Consider the following 18024-nt stretch of genomic DNA (forward strand, 5'->3'; position numbering starts at 1 on the left):
AGAGAAACCCTGTCTCGAAAATCACACACAAAAAAAAAAAAAAATTAGGCAGGGGTTCTGCCCCACAGCCGTAGTTTCCCCACCGCTGACAGAGCCTCAGAAGCAGCATCACAGTACCTGAGCAAGCGAGAGTGCAGATACCCTGGGCTAGAGCTAGTACACATGACGATTGTCTAAATCCCCAAGGAAGAGATTGCTTCCCTGCAGGCTTCTCTTGAAAGGCCAGATCAAGCTTCCTAATTGCTACAATGGCAAAATGCTCGGGTTGGGTGGTGGCTTTTTTTTTTTTTTAAAACGGTGGGAAACAGCTCACTTTCATAAAATTTTGATTATTACCAGGATATTTTCATCTTGGGCTAAAAGCATATTCATCTAATGGGTATGTTAATACTCAATGACTTCTTCACGAGCAGTAAGTATTCTGCAGCATAGAAAAAAAAAAGATGGAATTTTTACTCTTTCTTATAGACGTACCCTGTCAGAAACTGAACTGGGTTATACCCTGACTAGGCCTCTTGGGGCTGCTGTAAGGGACTCTCCTGGTAGATCCCAAGAGGGTGAGGTCTAGGCCCTTACCACCCTACACGGATCTCAGCTGATCTTAGAAGCTAAGTAGGGTCAGTCCTGGTTTGTACTTGGATGGGAGACCAGAGAGGAGAAGAGCTATAATCACCCTAACCTCTTCTGTGTATGAAATTGAACCACTGCAGCCCTCTTCTGTCCGGGAAGTTGTCTTTCTCACTTTGGGAGGAACACTGCCAGTCCCATCAAGTCAGTAAGTGAAATACAGATGTTGAGGTCAGAGCTCTCCCATAGTCCACCTCTGTGTATTTTCTGTTTTACAAAGTTGCCTTTGCTCCGGCTGAGCCCCTGGTTGAGAGGACCGTGCTGGTCGAAAGCAGGCTGGGAAGACTGACTACGTTCTCCTTCTCCCCTTACGTTTTCTGAGCTCTCTCGCCTTCCAAACCTGTATCTCTTCTGCTTTTTCTGCTCATCCCACTGCTAAGCTACAAGCTCCCTGGATCGTGGTTAGGCTATGCAGTTTGTCTGTCGGGTCTTGCAAGACTTTGCCTCATCCCCTCAGACAGCACTTCAGGGGGAACAGAGAAGGCCGGTGTGCCGGAATGAGAGTCCAGTGCATGGGCTAGCCTAGTCTTTCTTCCACCTGGTCTCTCAACTCCTCCCCTTTCTGTATTTGTACCACTTATCTTGTCTCCTAGGCAACCAATGGTGATGCTGTACTTTCCCCACCCACATGGCAAAAAAAGCTCAGGCCCTGCAGTAAGGACAGTTGGCTTTTTTGGTCAGGCCCCAGGGAGTCTGTGCCTGCTGCTTCCTCTCCCAGGGCTTTGAAAGAGAAGGCTAAAACTGCCAGTCAGGCCCTTTCATCATGCTCAGACACTGATGGGCAGAAGATATCAAATGGCCAAGATCCTTAGAAGTGTCCTGAGGCCTTCCCTTCCTGTGTGTGCCAGCCTGATTACTGTCCCTGGAGCACAGAGAACACAGAACTATGGCCTGAGCACCATCCTTCAGTGAACCAGGAGACACAGTCCTGCTAGGCAACGTGGGCACTGGCATAGATAAGGTGATGTGCACAGAGGCTGGAGGGGACTGGAGCCAGGCAGTGCTGTGTACTTCTTTCCCCTCACGCCCACGGCTCCCTCACTTGGTTTGGTTTACTTTAGGTGTGGGTCTCAGTATCACTCCAAGGCCACACTGCTAGATAACTGAGAACCTATTCCAAAGACAGGGTGCCAGCAGCCACTCCTGTCACCAGCGACACAAAACCAACCCCCATAGACTAGCCTGAAATGGTCCTTCATCTGCTTCAAAATGGATCAAAAGCCTCGTTGGGAAATTCTGACGGTTGCTGGCTGATTAATAATGGACGGCTGTTCTCTGAGCACATCTGTGACCAGCCAAGCTTTCTGGGATAAGGCGGTCCTACCAGAGTTCATTTGTTTGCATGAGCCCTGACCAGTGCTGCCCATCCACTTCCAACCCTCCCTCCAGGGCAGTTCTGGGGGGCCCTGACCTTCCACCTTGAGCTACTGTCTTCTTTATGCCATTTTGGCAAGAATGGCTAAGGCTAGACTAGTGTTTCATTCCTGGATCCTAGGGTAGAAAAACAATTAAGATAAAAAAGACAGATGTTCAAGCCTGCGTGCTACTGTTGGTTCTGCTTGCCTTCATCTACTCTGGGCCAAATGCTGCCTGCCCTCAGACAAATGGAATGGAAAGTGTCCTTCCTCTTAACTGAAAGTTTACATAGAACTGCTTCGTGTGTGCATTGTGTGTATGTGTGTGTGTATGAGTGCTTGTGTGATAATTCCAGCAAAGCATTTCCATGAGAGGAGAGTATGGTCTTACTCCAAGAGCCTAAGACAGGAAAGGGAACCTTAAGCTGTGGACCCCTGAAAGCCAGAAGACATGTGCTTCACAGTACCACATCCCCAGTCCTTAGAGCATAGGCCTGATGCAGTAGGACACTGCTTGTTCATTTCCCCACTGCCCAGACTCCCGAAATAACCACACAGAAACTGTACCAACTAGCAGCATATGGAGGGGAATCCCACATCAGCCTGAGGCTACAGAGGGGAAACGGTCAGGGTGTTTTGCAGTGGTCACCACTATTTTTTGTTTGTTTGTTTTTTGAGACAGGGTTTCTTTGTTTAGCCCTGGCTGTCCTGGAACTCACTTCGTAGTCCAGGCTGGTCTTGAACTCATAGAGATCCGCCTGCCTCTGCCTCCTAAGTGCTGGGATTCAAGGTGTGCACCACCATGTCTGGCTGTAGTGATCACTACTATTGGTCCTCCCTTTCTCTGTGCTCTACTCTTCCTTTAGAAGGGCAGAGTTAGGAAGGAGTGATTTAGATCAGTTACAGCCAAAGCCCTGGGCTGAGACCTTCCTCTTCCGATAAGACCTGGAGCAAGCTGTAGGGACGCAGATCTGCCATCAGCCCTGTGGCTCGACCACACTGGAAAAGCACTATGTAAGACAAACCTCAATAGCCATGATCTTGGTGGCCCCTCTCGCAGGGAGAGATAGGATGACCTTGCATCCAAAAGTAAGAAACGTGACTGTTACATGGCCCCCAGAGCCCCCAAGGTTTGGGTTCCCCTGAGCATCATCTCCCACGGTTTATTACCTCCTTAGGAGGCCTAAAGCCAGGCTCAGGAAGATAAAAGGACAGAACAACCCATCTGCTTTCCATTTGTTTAATGCTTTGAACCTTGTTCCCTAGTCTAGCCCTCACAACATCCCTGTGAGGTAGGATGAGAAGCAAACAGTCTGCCCATGCCACCCAGTGTCAGGAGCTGAGACACTCATACAGCAACCTTGCCAGTATCCAGCTGGCACACCTTTCCGTTCACGACACCAGGTTCTCTGTGCCAGTCACAGACAAGGGTCTTGGGGGTGGGTACTAACCCAGAGACTTCCTTGTGCTCTGAACTTGCTTAAGGGCATTCAGGTGGAGTGTCCCACAGAGGTCAAGGTAAGTACACCAAAGTTCTAGAGGTCTGGGGTCATCAGCTTCCACAGCCATGGTGGTCTCAGATGAGCATTCTGCCTTCTCTGTGTGCCCTGGCTCACTGCTTACTCTCAGAGAAAATCCTCAGGCATGGTCAGGCAGCAAGAATCCCGATTCCCTCTCCCACAGCGCCTTCCCATGCTGTTACACTCCAAAACCCAGGGAGAGGGGGGGAAGGTGAAGGCTGGCTGACTCAGCCTGCAAGTGCTTAGAGATCTGGAGCTGAAAGGCCCCAGCACCATTCAACTAATGATTATTATTAACTCTGAACAGGCCTTGGCACAGCAGCCAGCTGGCTCAGGGGGGAATGCCTGGATCTCCCACAGTGAGGTTTGAAAAACAAGACCCACGGCAGCCGTGCATGGGGGTGGAAAGGTGGGGACAATGAGACGGGGCAGGCCAATGTCACGAAGGAAAGGTGGCCTGCCTTGGGAGGGGGAGAGCAAGCACAGGCTGGCTTGCATGGGGATGCCAGCCAGAGAAGGAAGCAGTTCTGAGGCTGAACTCCTGTCATTCACTCACTGCCACCCCCAGCCCCAATGGGACTCCAAGGGAGCATACAGGAACAAAGGGGCTTCTGAGAAGGCTCCAAACCTGAACAGTATGCCTGTTACCATTTGGATTTAATACAAAACTATCTTTCTAATGCCCTCAAGGTTGAATCTGAGTATAATCAAGCTTGGAACACAATCAAATATGGAATCAGGACTTAGCATGATATGGAAATTTGTACAAATGATGGGAGACTTTTAAATCTTGAGCATCCTGAGTATCATCCCCCACCCCACTTTCAAAAGCAAAACAGGCCAACTGCTTGCAGCTTCCCCTAGTCAAGGAACACTGGAAAAGGACAGTCACGTGTGCCCCCCTCCCCCATGGTCTCTGCCTCTCTGCCAAGAAGCCCAGGTAGTATCCAGACACTGGAAGATACAAAGAGGAAGGGCAGACAGTGGGAAGAGGGAGCACACAGCCAGCAGGCATATGCAGCCGGCAGCCACGGATTCCAGCTGGAGGAAGAGTACCCTGGCACTGAGGTCTAATGGTTATCCAGCTGCTGCCCCAGGATGTGAGGGCAGGTGGTGATGGAGACGTGGAAAGACAGAAGGGGAGGGAATTCCCGCCCCCCCCCCACTCAAATCTGGCCTACCAGCAAGAAGGGCTCATCCTGGTGACCTGCTCCCTATACTGCGGTCAGATCCCTAAGCAGGAGGCCACTGCTATCTGTGCCCTCCTCTCTGCTCTGCACCGATGCCCTCCAGGCCCACTGGTCAGAGGAAGCGACAGCTGGGTCCCTTCTTCCTGCAGAATATAAATGACTCCCCTTCCTCCCGGGGCTGGGAATAGACATCAGATGGCACAGCCCACGCAAACTGCCGGCTGTCAGCACGCCTGCCCGCCCGCCCGCCCACCAGCCCCCGCACCACCTGGGAAGAGGCAACACCTCAGGCAGGCTCAGGCTTTCCGGCATCGCCTCTCTCTCTGAGAACGAGCTGCTGAACCTTACCTGGCCCACCCTGGGAAACCCTACATCAAAGTGACCCTAGTGAGACCCTCTTTCATGTGGCCCAGTAACCATTCCTTCCAAGCTCACAGCACACTGGACAGCTTGAGAGGGAGAGCGGGTGTTGAAAAAGACAAGAATGGTTTCCCTCTGCGCTGCACGAGCCTCTGTTCAGTAAGCTGTATTTAGACAACTTATGAGAGATGCTATCTCCCTGAGAAAAAGCACAGTGAGGGCCACTAAGAGGCCACTTCAGCTCTAGCGTCCCCATCCCCATACTATTGAATCCCACCCGCCTAATTTCTGAGCTACCTGGAGAGGAGGCCTTAAATCTTCAGAGGATCCGAGACATAGAACAGATACTTCTCCTTTGTCTGTGCTCAAGCCCCTATACTGCAGGCCTCCCATAGTTTCTGATGGGCTCTGCCTCCCAGGGAGAAAGCTGGGCGAGGACATTTCCTGGCTCAGCAATCTCTACTCCTTATTAGGATCTCCTGGACTGACCCACACCACAGCTAAGCATTTTGACATCCAGTCCTCACCGCTAAGGATGCTCTGAGGAACTCAGCTGGACCAAGGAGGTATCTTGGCAGGGAAGAGAGCCCAGTTGGTACCAAAATCATCCCACTCTTAAGCCAAGGGGCTGGCAGGGAACAGCTAAGGAAAACTTAAATGACAAGAAGGGAAGGACAATCAGGGAGACACTGAGTTCCTTGAATCAAGGGGGTCCCACTCCCTGGTTTTTATTTTGTTCCAAAAGCCCAAGAATAGTTCCCTGGAGCAATGTGCTAAGTAAATACTCTAAGTCCTACGGGCAGTGTCAGATGCCCTGAGAATGAATGTCGAGAGAATGCCCAGACTCTACAATCTAGACCCAGAGGTAGCCTGAAGGAAGTTCTTAGCTGAGCTAAGGAGGTCAGGAGTCCAGGGCTTGGTTAAGGACAATGCCCTTCTGTTCCTCCAAAGAACTTTAAAGTGACTTTAGTGCCTTTACTATCTTATTGTCCAGGGGACCCTCACCTCGGTCCCTTCTTTCCATGATTCGTGGCCCTTGTTCCTTGGTTCAGGAGTGGAGCCAGCACAGATTTCTGAAGGATGCAGGTATAGAGTTGTCCTTCCAGGGGAGTGAAGGAAGCATGGAGGAGAGAATTACATCCTGAGCTGTTCACATGGTCCAGAGCTATGGGGGTATTCAGTAACATCAATCTGCCGGACACCAAATGATAAAGGATGCGGAAACTGAGGTCCTGAGATACGGAGCTTGTCTAAGGGCGACTGTACAGCACAGCCAAAGAGACCACAGGCTCTCCACAGTACCGCCTTTCCAAAGGGACCCCGATATCTGCCTGTGGCTGTCACTCATAACCAACAGGAACTCCACAAGCAAATAATCACCACCGTCACCATCAGCACCACCACCTAATACTTTTGTATCCCATCAAGGTGAGGCTTCAGGTTCTCCAGAACCTTCCACTTGCACCCAGTAGTACATTTCCCCCATTGGAGCCCACCAGATCATCCCTCAGCAGTAACAGCTAGGGTTTCTGCACCCTGTGGCTCAACCACGCAGTGCAAAACATCGTCTGCCTCTGGGGTGTGCCAAGGAACCGCTGAAGTCCAAGAATCCCGCCTAGGCTCAGAGTTTGGAGGCATTCACATTTCCACTTTCTTCCTTGGCAAGTAGGAGCTGGAGATCTGGTGCATGATCACCAGGGCCGGGTACACCGGTAGTGCCAGGCACAGGTACCAGGCTGCACCTTTAATCTGGGCCTGGAACCACACTGAGTACATGCCCAAGAGCACTGTTACTGTAGCCATCAGGTAGACGACCAGGCCGCATGTCAGATGGTAGAGCTTGAGACGAGCCACCCTTGAGACCCGGGCTGCCCGCGGACAGAGGAGGCCGAGCCCACACAGTGCCTGTCCCGCAGTGGCCACGAGCGTCAGAACTCCTATCCAGCTGTGCCAGGACACCATATGGGACAGCTCGCTGCGGATCTTGCTGGAGATGATAAAGCCCAAACCCAGGATAGCGCAGAGGATGGCCATGGTCTGCCCTGCCCAGTGCAGTCGAATCCGGGTCTTTCGAGAGCAGAAGAAGAACGGGGAGTGCTCAGGGGAGAGGAGTAGGATAGCTTCAGCCATGCAGAGACAGAACTGTAAACACAGGAGAAGGTCAGTGAACCTCTGGTCTGCATGGGGCCCGAGAAAAACACATCCAGAAAAACATGGGAGCTTAAAGGGACTTCCTGCCTCACACACGCCGTTTCTGGAGCACAGAACAGCACGACCTTGATAACATCCCTCTCACTTCTTCCTTTCAGACCCTCGAGGAGAAATAGCCCCTCCCCAACCTCAAGCCCCTGATAGTTTACTACATTTCCCCCAATCCTATAGGTTTCGGGGAAAGATCAAGCCTTCTTTGACCCTATCTCTCTGATCTTTAAAAAGGCTGAAAAACGGAATGCTTCCCCAAGGGTTAAGGTAAGTATATTCAAACTCACCGCCAAGGCCATGAACACAGGGTGCCAGGAGAAAAGACCTAAGTAAGAATCAAAGAGAACAGGCTGACAGCTGGACATCACTGATATTGCAAAAACCTGGCCACAAGGGAAAGGTCAGCATACCGTCTCAAGCCTAAGCAAGAATCAGGAACTCACCGCAAAGGGGTAGCGGCCAAGGGGGCCCTTATACCACCTTGGCCTGAGTTCTGCATCTGCTGCCAGCCCAGTCCTAGAGTAGACCTTAGTCTGCCCGAGACCCTCCCCGCGCCTTTCCATAAGGGACCTCATTCTAAGGAAGTGTCAGTTCTCTTTTCAAGTCCCACCCTCCCAAGATTTCCGGGGACCCACCCACTACGCCTTTACAACCACTCCTCGACCCGCCCCTCCTCAGCTGAGGGTCTAGGTTTCTCGTATCCGAGCGTGCCCAAAGCAGCCCCTCCAGCACCTAGGCTCCGCCCCCTCTCATAGCCCCGCCCCTCCCCGCACACTCACTGGTTCCTGGCCGGGACAGCACAGTCAGAAAGATGGTGAAGCCCAAAGCTATCAGGTGCGCCAAGATCCCACTGCCTCTCCGCAGCCAGCGGGTCAGTCTCGGCTCCCTCGCTGGAGCGGGAACCAGACCTACCTCCTCGAGCTGCATGGCAATGCCAAGCCGGCCGGTACAGTCCAGCAAACAGAGGCTTCTTCCGGGTTTGCGATCGCGGAGGCGGCGGCGGCTACAGGAGAGGCTCCTCCCCGGGGAGGCTTCGGGGCCGTGTGGCGGAGGCGCCCACAGCGCCCTCTGCAGACTGGGGGGGAAGCGCTTCGGGCCCCAAAGGGCGGCTCCCGGAAACCTCTATTGACCTAACCAAGCTCCCAACCCACCTTCATTTCTACTTTTGTATCTACAAGGGTATCTCAAGCCGCCGGTGAAAATTACATCCGTAGCAACTGATATCAGCGAAACTCCAAATCACACACTTGGTTTGCTGACCCAAGAGCGTGACCCAGTGTTTTGAGCAGCTTTCCAGAAGCACTGGATTCCCCTGGCTGCTCACTCTGTGACTTTTCTAGCTTGTTCAGGTACGAGATTCCTCCCTGCCCAAACATAAACGAAAAGAAAAAGCCAAAACATAGTGACCCAAACCTGGTGAATTAAAAAATGAGAACCGAAATACGTAGTCGCATCCCTATTTACAGGAGTATTTGTCCCCCAAAGACCCGAGGCACTTCCAGCTTTTGTCACCTCCACACCAGCTATGCAGCCTTGAGGAGCGAGGTGATCCAGAGGAACCAGGCCCCCCCCCCACAACCTCAAGTTCTGTAACACTATTACCTCCAAAAAGGTATGGCCCACCCTATCCAAGAGAAGAAGCTTTATACCGTTCTTCAGGAGGCAGGGGCTGGGGAGATGGCTCAGTGGTTAAGAACACGTCCTGGGGTTCACAGCTTACTGGAACTAGCTTGGGGGATCCCACACTTGTGGCCTCTACAGACATCACATGCACATACCCACACACACATAATTAAAGAAATTAAAAAAAAAAAAACGGGCCAAGACTTCTAGAGCAGTTATCACCAAGTTCAACCTCAACATGGTTGACAAACTAAGGCTGAGTTTAGAAATGGGAAGGGCAAGAACAGCCGAAGAGACCGAGGAAATAATCTGTAGAGGGATGGAAACCGAATTGCAAGAGAATCAGAAAAGGGCCGTAAACTAACTCCCACAAATCCTCAGGACAAAAACTCCAGGGCAGAGTCAAAAGTGTAACTTCCCTCCCTTCCTTGTTTCCTTTCCCAGAGGAGCCGGAGTTGTCTCTCTGGGACGCCTTGCTCATTCAGGGCCATACGCCTTCTCATCCTCTCTGGAAGGAGATGCCTACTGACACCAGCTCCAGGTTGTGTGCCCTGTGTGTGTGTGTGTGTGTGTGTGCATGAGTGTGTACTGCTCATCGTCTCAGCCTCTCAGGACAGGGCTGGGGAGAGTAAAGACACTCATTCAGCTACATCATTTTTCATCCTTTTCTATGTTTCTGTTTTTATATTTTCTTAGCAGCAACAGAACAGGGAGACAGTCTTGAGGTATTTTAAAGAGTTTTTTTTTCTTAAAAAAAATAATATAAAGTTATAAAAAGCGGCAGCAGCCTGGGGCCCGGATCTGGAGGGGAGGAGGTGCTGGCGGCTCCGTTGCAGTGGGCAGGCACTTTCTCGTTAATGGGCTTTTGACTGCAGGAAGACAAGAGGTAAGAGACAGGGTCAGGGTAGGGGCCTACCTAGAATCCTTCCCTGTGAACATCTGGGCTAACCCTTGAATTCCTTCTGCTGGCCTGATAAACACGACTAAGCAAGGAGAAAAAGAATGCCAGCCTAACAGAGGCAGATTGGGTAGTGAACCTGGAGAACACACATACACACACCTGTACACACAGAGGCAGGTCCTTTACCAACTATCAGATTTCCCTCATAGGTGCCAGGACAGTGAGCATGCGCCTAATCCATGCCTCAGGAGCCTATGATCCCGTCTCACCTCCCAGAAATCCCTCCTTACAGAGATCACAGGGATAGATGAAAGCACCCTCCAACAAAAAAGGTAAATAAACCTAACTGCAAGCTTTACTAGAAACCTGGAGAATCTACTATAATCCGAAGTGACTCTGTGGACCTTAAATTGAGTACTTGCTTTCTGATGTCCTAATGCCAGAGGAAGAACCAAACTACAGCAGCCCACTCATCAGCTACTCAGGATGCTGGGACCCAGACTCCCTTTCCCCTTTAGGAAAAGTAGCTCCAAGTCCTGGAGGGAGGACCACAGACAGCTCAAGAAGAAATGGTCCTTAGACTAAAGCACAAGTAAAGGTGGGATGGGACAGCTCAAAGGAGGAGGCTGGGCAGAGGAAAGGTGTCTCAGGCAGAAGCTGGGGTCACCTTGGAAACAGCTAACCAACCTTTCCCTAGTGTAGATGGCCCAGGAGTTCTCTCAGTTTCCCCTTTATTCCCTCTTCTGGAGTGGTCTCCTTAGCACCCTCTCCACGTCACGTACCCACTGTGTTCCCCAGCCTCAGCCCTCCTGACCCCTCTCTGCCCATGTCCTTCAGGAAGCTAGACTGGTACCTTCAGTGTAGAGCACTTCTCCTCAAAGGGCAGGGCTGGACCTGGTTTCTTACGACGAACAGAGCAGGTCCCATCAGGAGGGACACCCGCCTGACAGTGCTTGGCCTTGACTGGCCGGCAGTAAGTGGCCAGGTTTTTCCGCTTCTTGGCTACCTCCTCCTCGGAGAGGCAGTTGGTTGGCAGGACCTTAGCTGGGTGTCCAGCTGCTCCCCGGTTCTCTATTTGAGAAGCCTTGACTGGTATGGGGGATGAGTGAGGGGAACCCCGACAGTCCAGGGGACCTGCTCTTTTCACTCTCGGCCCCACTGTTCCATTAAGCCCCATGTTCAGGGTTGTTTTAGTCTTGGCTGAGAGACCCCGACAGCCAGAGGGTTTGCCTTTTCCAGCAGGCTCCAGGATGCAGGTCCGTTTGAAAGTGGTAGGGCCAGGGGATAACTTCCGCTTTCGAGAAGGGGCCTCCATCTCCACCCCTTCCTTGCTTTTGGACGACTTGCTGGCCTTGGAAGGTGGCAGCTTGCTGAAGGACGGAGATGGAGTATTGGCAGGCAGTGGTGAGGTAATAGCCTGGCTACCGCCCATGCACTCTGCCTGGCTGCAGGCAGCTGCTACACTGGGGGAGCCTGCAGGGTAGTTAGGGACAAGGCTGTCCTTCATGGGGGGTATGGAGGCTGGGCAGGCAGGTCGGGGGGATGGGCCTGGGAGTCGGGGGCAGCTGCCCATAGAGGATGGACTCAGGGGATCAGCTAAGGAGGGACTGACAAGATGGGATGGAGGTTCAGCCGCTGGTGGGATCTTCCTGCAGCAAAGAGAGAGCTTCGCTGTGATACTGAGCAAACTCGAGGGCCTCCCTAAAGTACACCAGTCTCTGCACCTTCAGATGGCCAGCAAAGCCCCAAGGCTGCTGCCCCCTGCTGGGAAACACTGGAACTAAGAGCCGAGGAAGGCACAAGAGAAGGAATGACCTATCAGTACAAGGCATATGAACTAACAGGCTGACCCATTAACAATCTCATTTTTGGTCTTAGTTTGAGCATTTCCCCATGCTACATTACCTAAAAGGTACTGGAAGTGATGGGAAAGACTCTAGATTGACCCCGACCACCCACCCACGCCCTCCTCCAGGCTACCAAGTCTCACCCAGTCATGCCACACCCAATTTGGGTTTTTAGCAATCAGCCAATGCACAGCAGACTGGGGCTTCTGAAGCCCAAGGATAGATACTCAAGCCTGAGAAATTAAGTTCTGAGTCCACGAAACTCACTTCCACATGTGTGAGCTGAGATGCCGTTCCAGCATGGAGCTGAGTGCCGAGCAGAACCGGTCTAGCCGGCGGCTAAACACGTAGCATCCTGGGCTCACCAGCCGGCTCCCAAAGGTGCAAAACTGGAGGCAGAGGAAAGAACATGATTGGTAGAACCTGAAATACAAGAAGGCATCTGCCTACGAGACTTAGCCACCCTCCATCCCAGCTCCCTGTCCTGTGTCCTTACCGCCTGTGGCCTAGGGGGCCGGGTTGCATAATGGCAGTCAGGGGAAAGGTGGAGGTCATCAGATGTCCCCTCCTCCTCACTCTCCTCGCTGGAGGCCTGGGCCCCACCCCGGGGCAGAGGGAAAGGGAACAGGCCTGGATCCCCATCACCACCACAGGGACCTTCATCATCAACCTCACTCTCAGAGGAGGCCTGGGACCTGGAAGGGCCAAAGGGACACGAGGATGATGTGAATGATGCAGGATCAGAGTGGGGGGTGTCCATGCTCAAACAGTCAGGGCACTCAGGGGAAGAGGAAGGGCTTGGGAAGGGACGGGAAAGTACAAAATAGATCACTAAGTGAGAGACAGAACCAAGGGCCACAGCTTCCAAGGGATTCTCTCCCCAGCCTCTTCCTTGGCCTTGCCTCTTCAGGGAGAAAATCTGCTTCAGACCTGCTTCCTTAGCAAAATCTTCCCGGTGTAACTACACCCAGCACCGCTCAGCCTAGTCAACTCCCTCAACCCTCCTCTTTATCACGCTGTCCCGTGAGCCTGTCTAGGAACCCAGCCTATGCTCCATGTCTACCCCTCCTGCTGCAGATGGAGGTGCGTTTGAGGCTTCTTCCATAAGGCAGGCTCTGCACACAAGGGGGCCAGTGGATGACTACCCAGTAGCACTGCTTTACCCAGGGCCCTGGTCCGTTCAGCTCCCTGATGACAAGTGCTAACCCATGGGAGTAACTGAAAAAAAAGAGTTCATATACCGGGTATTGTATCTGGCATACCTCTCAGAGGCTGGAGTGCTGCAGTGTGCTTGGGCAGAAGGGCAGTCACCTGCCTCACACCACTGGTAGGGTTCTAGTTACCTTCCCATGCTTAAGGGAAGTGAGCACACCTCCAGAACACCCTGGGTCTATCTCCAGGGCTCCCTGACACCTTAGGGACTGAGTACCCCCCAGCTAGGTATGGTAAAGACTCTGTACATACCTGGGAAGTGTACAGTATGGATAGGCCTGCTTAGAACGAGCAGAGGTGCTGATGGGGGCAGCTGCTACCGCTGCACCCTGGATGGCGGAGGGAAGCTCCTGGGAGGGGCGCTCGAGAGTCAGTTCTTTTCGTCCTGGGCTCTTTTCCTTGGGAGATTCTCCTTTGCGAGAGTTGGCTTTCAGTTCAGCCACTAGCACATCGAAGTCCTTGGTCCTGCCTGGGACCTCCCTGCGTTGGTGCACTGAGTGGATCTAGAACAGGGCAGAGTGAGCGGTAGGGAGGTGTAATCTTAGCAGGACTGAGGGGTATCGGCCTTTGACCCAGAGAGAGTCTGCGTGTTATGGGTGGGGGTGTTTGTGTGTCCATTTTACTCTCTCATGGGGCCGAAACTCTCAGATGGGTAAGGAGATCTGAAGGTACTCCCTATCCACTGAGCCTACCTTGTGTACACCATGGGCCATGGGTAGCCTCTTATCCCCTTCCCTGGGTGTATGCCTAGCCCCATTCCTTGAACTGAGTTTCTAATAACCTCTGAATGCTCCTTTCCAAGATTCCGTGTCATGCTGACTCCCCCATCACCATGCAGAGGGATGGGGTTACCTTGCAGGTCAACAGACGTGTACAGATCTTCTTGGTCTCTGGATTTATGACCCCACACTGCCTGTTGAGGTCAAACTCTTTACCTGTGGGGAAAGAGGTTCTAATGAATCTCAGGCCCTTTTTTTTTTTTTTTTTTGCAGTCCAAGGAAGAATCTGGTTACTTCCTGCAAAGGGCCCAAGAAACAGCAGGACTAAGGTCAAAGAGCTTCACCCTCAGGTCTTGCTACCTGCTGGGTATAAACTACCTCAGCCCCATCCCTGGCCCAGGCACTCTTAGAAGACTAGCAGCCCAAAGCAGGGCAGCCCATACCAAGAAGCAAAAGCAGCCACAGGCATCTGAGATGCCAGGAAAACCAGCTATGGGATGTGAGGAAGGAGAGAATGGTCAACAGTCCAAGGTGAGAATGAATGACTTTGCTGACTTGGGCACAGGGCCTCTCAGGCTAGCTCAGACACCTGGAGCAGCAAAGCCTCCTGGGAACAAGCAGGGCAGGAGGTAATGGGGTTTCTGTACCCTGCAAGCTGTAATGGCCAGACCTAGCGAGGTCCACTCCTTCCTGACCTCAAACCTTTCTGGCCCAAGAACAAAGAAGCCCAGTGAAGTCTCCACTCCGCCTGAGTTCATGTCTATAACTACTCACGAGCCATCTTTCGGTGGGTTTTAGGAGGCAGCCTGGCTCCACTGGGCTCCTTCTCCGGGGGGCTGCCTTCGGCCCGGTGATTGGAGCCCTCACCGGGGATTAACTCGATGTTCTCTCTGCCAGGAGGATCTTTAGGAGAGGGGGCCGTGGGGACTTTTCCAGGGGAGTCCTTGGGGAGGCCTCCTGGCTGACTGAGGAAAGCAGAGGGTGGAGCCACCCTGACTCCTTGTCCATCAGGCTTCGGGAGACTGGACATCTTCTCCAGATTCACCACAGGCACGAAAAGGCTACACGTGGAGAGAGGGTATGGGCTGGGAGGTGGGGAGGCTGGGACTGGGGTCTGGACTCTAGCCCAGAGCCATCTCCTCCCTAGCTCTGGAACTTGGGTGGGCTCCAAGAGAGGCGTGGAAAAATGGGGAGCCCATGTTCCCTGGAATATATGGAAAGGAACTGCAGTTGGGTTAGCTATTTCTTGCTATGAGCAGTATCCTGCAACCCAGGGCTAAGTGTCAACCCTTCCCTGGGTCAGGATCAGGGTCAGGGCTAGTCTCTGGGGGTTTCTGGCCTCTTACCAGAGGTTGTCCTTCTGGGTCTTCTCAGGAGGCTGATGGCCACGGCTCCGGGACCCCTGGCCCTTCTCCCTGGAGGAGGTTTTGGTAGAACCTGGGGCTCTACAAGCTGGGCCCTGCCCATTCACTACATGGCATTTCTGAGAGCTGGCAGGGGCTGGAGGTGGGGGTGGGGCCCGGGCATAAAGCTTGCTGAGGGGCCCATGTCTTCTTTCTGTCACCAGGAGGTGGAGAGAGCAACTGAAGTGAGTGGTATTGACTGCCTCCTCCCCTGATGTCCTAATCAGTCCACCAATTCTTTTACAGAGCCTGAACTGCTAGAGCTTGGGCTGTGCATCTGTCTCCTTCCCATTCAAAAATGAGCCTTCAAGACTCAAACTTCTAGAGCAAACTTCTTGAACCTCTGAATTCTACTGGATGCTACAAGCTTATTCAAAGAATAATCCCGACACCTACAACCCTCAAGCTGCCCCCAGCACCACTTTCCTTTACCCCACATGGCCTCCCAACTGACACTGTCCTAAGAGTTCCCTGTGCCACCTTCCTGTCCCCTCATCACCTCCCTGGAGTGCCCCTCACCGCAATGCTTCTGGAAGGCTTGAGGCTTCACCACCTGGCTGCAGTGGTTACACACAACCAAATAGAAGTCGTCATGGGCGGGGCAGTGCCCGAAGATGGACATGTCTGCAGTGACAGAAGCCTTGATCACTGGGGTTAAGGACTCAGGATTTCTCCAGATCAAAGAGCATGCTCACCCCACCGCTCGGAAGGCACTCCTGCCTTCCTGCTGACACAGGCTTTTCTGCTGGATGCTCCCTGCTTCCGCAGGCCCATCTAACCAGACCCCAGATGTATGGGACTTCATGTACGTGGTCACCGACCACCTATGATTAGGGTCTCCAACAACAGGTCACTGGAGCGGGGACAACTGACTGGCCAACTCAGACCTAACCAAATGAGGCTTCCCCGGCAGTCTTGCTGCTTCAAGCTACCTCCCCCAGTGAAAGGGAAAAGGTGGCCCAGTTTCCCCGAGTCCCAATCCGATGTGTGTTGACTCTCGTACCTTCTTTAATGAGGGTCATGGCGTCCAACTTCTTCATATTTTTGCTACTCTCCTCCAGCTCAGCCCCTGGAGGATAAGCACAGCTCAGAAGGCCCATTCCCTTCCCAGCACCCAGCAGAGCCTGTAGCCCAGTGGTATGAAGCCCACACTCCCTGACAAGCACTCAGAGTTCCTGGAGAAACTGTCAATGGGTCATTCACAAGTGCCCATTTTTCCTTCATGTGCCCCTCTGAGATGAGACGACCCCATTAAGAAGGATAAAGACCCTTCACTCCCAGGTACGGTACAGGGCTCCACTGCTGACTAGGTGGGTAACTCTGGGTAAAATGCCTCTTTTCTGGGTCTTGCTTCCCCATTTAAAAGGGAAATGGTTCTAAGATTTTTCTACACGTCCCTGAGTCCCTTTCTGAGACTGCTTGCATGGGTCCTTTCTGCTACTCTGTGGCATCCCAGACAAGTACCCTCCCAGATCCCCACCCCCATAAACTCAGTTTGCTCCACCCAAGTTACCATAGTATCATCAAAGTTACACTCAGCTTCTCAGGTCCTGCACTGATAGGATGGCCATAGAGTAGAGAAACTGCTGCCTTTGGACCCTTTGGCATCTTCAAAGTCTCCTTGATCAGCTACGCAAGCCCCTCCCCTTCTTAGGGGGGCTTTGTCCAGGGGTTGCCCTTGTAACTCAGTTTCTGGGTTAATGACAAAAACATCTTAGCTGTGCAAAGCAGCTCTTTCCCCATCCCCCTACCTCACTCCTCACCCCCCCTCCTCTAAGCCCCCTCCCTGTCCCTTGGAGGGGGGGGATCAATTCTGAGTCACCAAATCCGTCTGACTCCACTTCCGGTTCTCAGTGCACCTAGACCCTGACAAGGGCCCCATCTTAGCCCACTCAGCATGGGGCTGTCCAAGGGTGGCCTGGACTCCCTTCTAGGTTGGTTCTCTAATGCTCACTAAGGAGTTGCCCCTTTCTGGGATGAGATGGTTATTGGCAATAGTAACACCCAGACACGAGTGGTAGTGGGTTAGGCATGCAAAAGACAAGGGCAGCTCCTACTCCTCTAAGTCCCTTAAATCCAAGTGTGGAGAATGAGGGAACAGAGCTGGAAGTCAGTTGTCTCAAAAGAGAACAAGTGTCGTTACAGCCATCTCCTCCTCCACCTCTTCTCACTTGCAAACTTCTTCAGGGGTGTGATGCTTGTTGTCACCCCAAAGGCCACGAGGCCAGGCCAGGTGCTCCCTGGGGCTCAGGAGACAAAGATCAGAAGGGGCTGCAGGCCTGCTCACCAAAGGCACTCAAAGGGCCTACAGAAAATAGGGGTTAAGGGAGAGAGCCAAGGGGCAGGGCAAGAGGCCCAGGAAAGGATGGAGGCTTGAAGGCATGGATGGATGAACTGGAGGGAGGTAGGGAGGATGATGGATGGATGGATGGATGGATGGAGGATGGATGGACTAAAGCGGGGGGGGCGGGGGCTCACAAATACTGCACCAGCTGGGAAACGTGGTAAAAAGCTAAGGTGCGGGGCAAAAGGCTAAGGATCAAGGGGGTGGGGAGGGGGGGCACAGAAGTGGGGTGCGTGGGAAACACGTGGAGAGGACTGTTGCAGATGGGTAGAGCCAAAGCAGGTGCAGAAAGGATGGGAGCTGGAGGCCAGCGCACAAGACGAAAGATAAAGGCAAGTAAAGTGGGGGCAGGTACTGTGCACCCGCAGAGATAGAGGTGGGCAGGGTGGGCAGCAAGCGATGAGCCGGCGCTAGGACCCGGAGGCGCGAAGGTGTCTGAGAAGGCGGGCACTAGGACCCGGCGGGTCCTTTGTTTGGGGGGCCGGGGAGCCGGACGGCGGCTCCAGTCGGCGGCTCCCCTCAGCTGGAGGGGGCCCTAAAGGGGGGAGGGGAGGTAGTGATGGGGTCCCCGGACTCTAGTGTGGCTGCACTCACCATCTGCCGCATGCAGGTCGGCCCGTTCCACCCACGAGCTCCAGCTCTGTCCCGCGAAGTCATCGAGACTCGGCACTCGCCGCTCCAGAGCGGCCATTGCTGCCACCGCGCGTTCACGCACCGCCAT

The 18024-nt window shown here is 53.1% G+C and overlaps 2 protein-coding genes across 7 annotated transcripts; both read right to left on the minus strand.

Moving 5' to 3' along the window:
* Nucleotides 1-4934: 4934 nt before the first annotated feature.
* LOC101988313 (cytochrome b561 domain-containing protein 1) lies at nt 4935-9446 on the minus strand. 4 transcript variants are annotated; one of them, XM_005367882.2, is made up of 3 exons: nt 8034-9446; nt 7542-7579; nt 4935-7194 (listed from the first exon to the last, which is right to left on the minus strand). In XM_005367882.2, the coding sequence occupies exons 1-3, from the start codon at nt 8179-8181 to the stop codon at nt 6691-6693; spliced, it is 690 nt and encodes a 229-aa protein (XP_005367939.1). In that variant the 5' UTR covers nt 8182-9446; the 3' UTR covers nt 4935-6690. The 4 variants fall into 4 exon arrangements, with proteins under 4 accessions (XP_005367939.1, XP_026645437.1, XP_026645436.1 ...); XM_026789636.1 differs by having other exon boundaries at nt 8167-8171; XM_026789635.1 differs by lacking the exon at nt 8034-9446 and adding an exon at nt 7890-7953.
* A 1-nt stretch (nt 9447) lies between these two features.
* Atxn7l2 (ataxin 7 like 2) lies at nt 9448-18024 on the minus strand. Of its 3 annotated transcripts, XM_026789634.1 has the most exons (12): nt 17898-17951; nt 16473-16651; nt 15963-16028; nt 15479-15583; nt 14903-15113; nt 14331-14617; nt 13690-13772; nt 13090-13340; nt 12122-12320; nt 11893-12014; nt 10632-11427; nt 9448-9746 (listed from the first exon to the last, which is right to left on the minus strand). In XM_026789634.1, the coding sequence occupies exons 3-12, from the start codon at nt 15997-15999 to the stop codon at nt 9732-9734; spliced, it is 2106 nt and encodes a 701-aa protein (XP_026645435.1). In that variant the 5' UTR covers nt 16000-16028; nt 16473-16651; nt 17898-17951; the 3' UTR covers nt 9448-9731. The 3 variants fall into 3 exon arrangements, with proteins under 3 accessions (XP_026645435.1, XP_005367940.2, XP_026645434.1); XM_005367883.3 differs by lacking the exon at nt 16473-16651 and having other exon boundaries at nt 17898-18024; XM_026789633.1 differs by having other exon boundaries at nt 16473-17973.

The sequence above is a fragment of the Microtus ochrogaster genome, unplaced genomic scaffold, assembly GCF_000317375.1.
Source record: "Microtus ochrogaster isolate Prairie Vole_2 unplaced genomic scaffold, MicOch1.0 UNK25, whole genome shotgun sequence".
Classification (NCBI taxonomy): Eukaryota; Metazoa; Chordata; class Mammalia; order Rodentia; family Cricetidae; genus Microtus; species Microtus ochrogaster.